Here is a 6,426-nt window from a genome sequence, read left to right as displayed (position 1 = left end):
ACTTGTGATTGAATTTTAGGGATGAATTCATTTGTAAGGGCTGATTTCAGAAAATTTCAGACTACATCAACTTTACTTAACAATTTTAATAGTATCCAAGAGCTTTACACCATGATATAGTAATGGAATAACGAAATATAACAGTATAAATGTTAGGGGTAGCTCACCCCCTCAAGGGATTTTTTTTTGAAAATGCCAGAACAGGTCAACTTTATTTTTGATTATTGTGCATAAAACAATTAATTTTGTCAAGATTCAACAGATTTTGGAATGTGTATAGTGAAAAAAATGGCCATCAAATATAGTTTTTCATTAATAAAAAACGGGGGTTGCGAGTCTGATGACTAAAAATAATGCATAAATATGTGCTTTTCAATAACAAGTGTTACCCATTTTGTTTCAGTAAAAAATTACGAATTGTATTCGAGAAATTAAAAAACATGTGTTTTTAGGGGTGAACTTCAAGGGTGGTTTTCACCCCTTAAATGGGCTTATGGGCACGTATAAAAAAATACATGTCGAATATTTTTTGATGTTCTGCAACATATCACAATTTCAAGAAAATCTGTGGGGTATACTTCGGGTACCTTCCTTGTAAGTCAAGTGACTGATGAGATTAGGATGTTATAAGTCAATCCAATACGATGTTTGAAACCTCCTGCGATGATGTTGCAGGTATACAATTACGAGCGGCCGCGATCTTTTTTATTGTGATTTGGTAATGGTAGGAAAAAAGACGAAAGAAATAAAAAAGAGAAGGAAGGGGATTTGGTTGGTTGCCTTCTCATTTTTCTTTCCTCTTTTTTATTTCTGGCCAGAAGATGGAAGGATCTTTTCTTTTTTTTTAGGAGGAAGAAGTTTTTTGTCTTTTTCAGATTGTAATGGGAACATTTTCTCGTTTTTGTCCTAATTTTGTCGTTAGATTCTTGCTTTTATTTTCAGGAATTCTTAACATAGTTTCGCAATTGTGGCCCAAAATGAGTGGATATTATTCATTCCTCTATTATAATACGTCTTCTGTCATTGCTAAGTAAATAATTGTTTGTATTAAAATCTTTCTATTACCACATTTCTTACTTTCTTGGCCATTTTTTAGTAAGTTTGCAGCTAAAAAGTGATTGTAATTGATTGACACTGTGTAATATGTTGTTTTTTATCAATAAACAAATGTTGTTATTAATAATTGTTATATAACGATATCTTGTCATAGCCACTGTTGAAAGTGTTTTTGAGTACTCTTGTCGCAAAATAATAACTTGTTCTACTAGGCATTGAAAGAAAAACACTATAATAAATTTTTTTAATTTTTAAAATACTAGAAGATTTTCAACATTGACATTTTTTGTCCTTTCTGAACATTCATAATTTTGGTGCTTTTAATGATATTGAGGTATACTTATTATAAAATATCGTAATAAGACTCAGTTTTGAAGAAAGAATTTATTAACAAAATTTCAAAAACTTTTTGGATTTTTCAAAAGTAAATTTTTAAACTGAATTTCTGAAATAAAAACTCACTTTTTATTTTCTCTTTTTTCATATAGATAGCTTACAATGTCCTCTATACAGCTTAGAAATATCAAAACGAATAATTAGGAATTTACGCCTTGGTATGCTATATCCAACACCCGAAAGTCTGTAGTTCGTGCATCTCCATTATATAAAATGGTTGATACCTGATAAAAAAAATTACCGGTACCGAAATTTTTTTTACCTTTTTTTTCAAAAAACATATTTTAAGTATAGGACCTAGACTGCCAGACTAACATATTAAAAAAACTAATTTTCTTCAAATGTGTTTATAATTCTACTGTTCGATCCTCAACATCGCCAATCTTGCTAGTTTGTTTACCAGACTAAAAATCCTTGGCAAATGTTATTTCTGTAACCAGTCACAAAACTGCCTTTCAGTCCGCCCACACGATGGGTGGACTGAACACAGTAAAAAAAAGTATTTGTTGTGGACGTTGAGAAATATTTCTTATTTGGTCGCCCGCAATTAAAGATATCTACGACACTTGATTGCTGTTTTAGCTAGTTTAGCGGAAAGTTCCAAACTCCAAATATGTTGGAAGGGAGGGGGTGAGCAAGGACCTAAAGGACTCGGCAGAGGTTGGAGAGGTCAGTTCGCGCGACGACCCGGAAAGTGATGGACAGCTGTCAATCACTTTCAACCTGAAAATCCCATAGTGAGCGATTTGTGCTAAAGTTATTGTGGACAATCCAGAACTCTATATTTGAACTATATCAAGTGTTTGTCACCGATTAATCTATTTTATTATTGTGTTTTTTTTATACTTTCTTTATCAGCTTTGTCACCTTTCCAATAGTACATTTATTCCATTTACGGGCAGTTTTTAAATATGTAACATCTAGGTTCATACATATCCATAATAAACGCTATTTTATATTATCCGGGAGTGTTTTTCACTTATTGACAATTCTATCTAACCCTACCCTTTACACGCAAACGGTTTATCTCTTTATAGTCTTTGTGTTATTAACAAATGGTCCTTCGAGCCGGATCTTATTCGCGGTGGATTCGGATTTGAATCAGATAGTGTGTAAAGTGTGTGCAAATTGGATTACAGTGGAATTGTGTAAGGATGAGTGACAAAGAAAGTGTTGTGCGAAAAGACGCTATGGACAGGGACGCTCCTGAAAGGGCTAACAATAGCGAAACGGGTAGTAGATCTGAAAGTGAAAGTGTCGACCTTACCGTCGTTGAGCAAGCTTCATCGCAAGCTAACGGGAGTCGTGGACCAGGAGCGGAGCTCGGGGAGACGAGCACCCCAATCAGATCCGTTCCAGAAAATCGGAAAAGTTATCGTGAGAATAAGGGCCTACCTCCACAGAGGTACGGCTATGTCAGCAGTGAGCAAAAGGGTCGAGGGGGCTGGCGTGGGGGAACTTCTAGACGGACGAGAGGGGGAATGGCCGCCGCTCCATCACAAACAGAACAGGCACGCCCGAAATCAGCTGATCTTACAGCCGGCAAACTGACAGCCGGGCAAGTACAATTCCATCATGAAAGACGAGCTGAATCCGAGCGCTTGAGTGAACATTCCCACCGGTCAGTATCCGAACCAGGGTCAAAAAGTATTACTTCAGAAATCTCCGTTTCAAGCTCAATCGCTCACAAACGTCGTGAACTCCGTCAAGCCGAAGAATTAGATCGTCTTGAAGAAGCGGAACGAAAGCGGCTTGAACGAAAGAAAACAATCCTTAAAATGCATTCAGAACTTGCAGAACTCGAAGAAGCTGATATGGAAGAAAATAAAGATCAGTGTTCGAGAAAAGCTGAAGACTCAAAAAATTTGGTGAAATCAAAAGTTCTAGCAGGGAAGGAGTCAGAAGGGAACAACAATGAAGATGAACAGCTGATGAGAAGACAGGATCAAGAACGACGATCACACTCTTTTCCCAGACAAACCCGGACGACAACAAAAGTGACAGGCTTTGAAAAATACCTTGCCCGACAGGCAATGACGAAAGACTTACCCAGCTTCAGTGGAGAGGTAAGAGAATGGCCACTTTTTTCAGCACTTATAAGAAATCGACAGAGGCATGCGGATTCTCAGCGAACGAGAATATCAATCGCCTTCAAAAGTGCCTGAAAGGAGCAGCTTTGGAAGCAGTGAGAGCACTGCTGATGACAGACCGGGAAGACGAGGTGACAGAAACTCTGGAGCGACGCTTTGGTCGACCGGAGTATGTTATTAAAGATTTAATGCGTAACATCACTAGTTACCCAGAAATCAAGGAGAACCGTCTCCAATCAGTGCTATTATTTTCAGATTCCGTTTAAAATTTTGTAGCCACAGTCCAAGCGCTAGGAAAGCCTCAGTATTTGAACAATCTCATGTTTGTAGACCTATTGGTTGCAAAGTTGCCTCTCGCTCAGAAGTTGCAATGGGCTGCTGTTTGCGAACAGGAAACAGACGTTTCAAATATCGCAGTGTTCGCACAGTGGATACGAAGACAGGCTAATTTAGTGAGTAATGTGTACGACCCTAGTGTAGATAAATTAGAGTCAAAAATGAAAAAAGGCGCGGTGATTGGTGCGGTTTTGGACAAGAACAATGAATCAGTGAAGTGTGTTTACTGTGAAAAGGACCATCATGTGTCAAAGTGTGAAGCTATAAAGGACGTGAGTGTAGATGAACGTTGGAATTGGGCAACAAAAAAGCGGTTGTGTTTTTCCTGCCTGAAACCCTTGCATTCTATCAGAGACTGCAGAAGACGACGATGCAACAAAGACGGCTGTCCGAAACGACATCATCCATTGTTGCACACGGACGGGCGAAGATCGACAGAAACAGCCTCACGGAAGACCGATGAAGAAGTGTTCCCGGAGAAGGTTCATATAAACGTTGTACAGCGTCGGAAACGTCACGTTTTTATGAGAGTTTTGCCCGTAGTTCTGAAGGGTCCAGCTGGAGAAATCGACACATATGCTTATCTGGATTGTGGTTCATCAGTCACGGTAATTGACGCAGAGTTAGCTCGAAACCTGGGTTTGAGAGGTAAGCTCGCACCTTTAGAGGCTGAGTGGACGAACGGAGTTACCCTAAGTGAACCAACGTCACGACAGGTAAATCTGACAATTCGAGGTCCTTCAGACAGAGAGTTCACACTGACTGACGTACAGACACAGAATACACTGAATTTACCGCGATCCACAGTAAAAATCGACACTGATGTCTGGCAGCATCTCCGAGGATTACCTTTGTCAGATATACTGCATGCGCAACCTAGAATCTTGATCGGAGAAGATCACGGTGAATTGCTAGTTGCTCGCAAATCAGTTTTCGGCCCTGGAAATTCTCCCATGGCCTCTCTCACTGCTTTAGGCTGGGTTGTGCACGGGAAGTGCAAAATAGACAGAGCCGAACCGGAGTACGTAATGTTTTATCATCGGACAGAAAACGATGACATCAGCCAGAGAATGACGGATTTCTGGAACACCGAGACATTCGGTGTAAATCCAACTGCTACCAGATTACGCTCCAAGGAAGATCAGCGTGCAGAGGAATTAATTAATAGAACAGCACGTCGAGATAGAAATAAGTGGGAAGCAGGTTTGTTATGCAAGACCGATAACGAGACGCTGCCACCTAGTAGGAAGATGGCAGAGAAAAGATTCGTTGCACTAGAGAGAAAGATGGATCGTGATCCAGCTTTTCGCCACGAGTATGAGAAGAAAATTCAGGACTACCAGGAAAAGGGCTACGCACTACGATTGACAAAGGAGGAAGCTGCACAATCACCTGCAAGAACATGGTATTTACCACACTTTGCAGTATTTAATGCAAACAAACCGGGGAAAATATGCCTGGTATTCGATGCAGCTGCGAAGTCTCATGGTGTGAGCTTAAACGATAGGCTCCTGAAAGGCCCAGATCTTCTTGGTTCTCTAGTGGGAGTACTCTTTCGGTTCAGAGAGCGGGCGATCGCCATTGGAGGCGATCTGAAGGAGATGTTTCATCAGGTTCGTATTCGGAAAGAAGATCGATGCAGCCAAAGAATCCTGGGTCGAGATAAGGACACGAATGAGATATTCGTATTCGAAATGCAAGTCATGATTTTTGGGGCAGTGTCGTCACCTTACGTAGCCTAAGAAATTCGAAATAGAAATGCAAAAGATTTTGAAAATGAGTTTCCAAATGCTTATCGATCCATCACACAGAAACACTACATGGATGATTACTTAGACAGCCTGGACACTACGACGGAAGCCATTCAACGAGCCAAGGAAGTGTCTTTCATACATCAGAAAGGTGGTTTCGAGATTCGGAACTGGGTGACAAACTCGAAGGAAGTACGTGAATCTCTTCCCCAGGACGCAATTGCAAGAGGTTGCACTCAGCTATCTTTCAGCAGTGAAGATTATCAACGAGTGCTGGGAGTGATCTGGGTACCCGACAGCGATATCTTCACGTTCACCACCGAGTTTCCAAAACTTGACAAGAGAGTCGTTACGGCAGAGAAGTCACCGACCAAGAGGGATGTTCTCAAACTCATAATGTCGGTTTTCGACCCATTGGGTTTGCTAGCAGCGATGTCAATCAGAGCTAAAATTCTGATGCAAGACATCTAGAGATCTGGTTCCGACGGGGATCAAACACTCCCAGAGAACTTGTGTGTTAAGTGGAGAACTTGGTTGCAGTATCTTGACAGTGCAGCTGCGCTGCGCATTCCTCATTCTTATGTTTCAGGAGCCAGTCAGCAAGCCTTCGCAGCCGTTGCCTTCCTGCGACTGGAGGGGGAGAATGGAGTTCGGACGACCTTAGTTATGTTGAAAAGTAGAGTAGCGCCACTAAAACCGATGACGATTCCAAGATTGGAACTGCAGGCAGCGGTTATGGGCAGCAGACTGGTCAATTTAATCAGCTCAGAGCACAGCATATCCATTGGAAGGAAGTT

General features: G+C 40.8%; 1 protein-coding gene across 1 annotated transcript; it reads left to right on the top strand.

Annotated features, from left to right (window-relative positions):
- Positions 1 to 2,606: 2,606 nt before the first annotated feature.
- On the top strand, positions 2,607 to 5,620 carry LOC117173549. The gene is made up of 3 exons (XM_033362189.1): positions 2,607 to 3,518; positions 3,611 to 3,734; positions 3,819 to 5,620. Exons 1-3 carry the CDS (start codon positions 2,607 to 2,609, stop codon positions 5,618 to 5,620), a joined length of 2,838 nt encoding a protein of 945 aa, XP_033218080.1.
- Positions 5,621 to 6,426: the final 806 nt, after the last annotated feature.

The sequence above is a fragment of the Belonocnema kinseyi genome, chromosome 5 (assembly GCF_010883055.1).
Source record: "Belonocnema kinseyi isolate 2016_QV_RU_SX_M_011 chromosome 5, B_treatae_v1, whole genome shotgun sequence".
NCBI lineage: Eukaryota > Metazoa > Arthropoda > Insecta > Hymenoptera > Cynipidae > Belonocnema > Belonocnema kinseyi.
This window is presented reverse-complemented; position numbering and strand designations above follow the sequence as displayed.

What these genes read in the sequence shown, in the direction of transcription:
- LOC117173549 (XM_033362189.1), top strand. Translation starts at nt 2,607, where the DNA reads ATGAGTGACAAAGAAAGTGTTGTGCGAAAAGACGCTATGGACAGGGAC. An exon ending in TACCCAGCTTCAGTGGAGAG is followed by an intron (nt 3,519 to 3,610) that starts GTAAGAGAATGG and finishes CGCCTTCAAAAG; the next exon opens with TGCCTGAAAGGAGCAGCTTT. An exon ending in TGTTATTAAAGATTTAATGC is followed by an intron (nt 3,735 to 3,818) that starts GTAACATCACTA and finishes AAAATTTTGTAG; the next exon opens with CCACAGTCCAAGCGCTAGGA.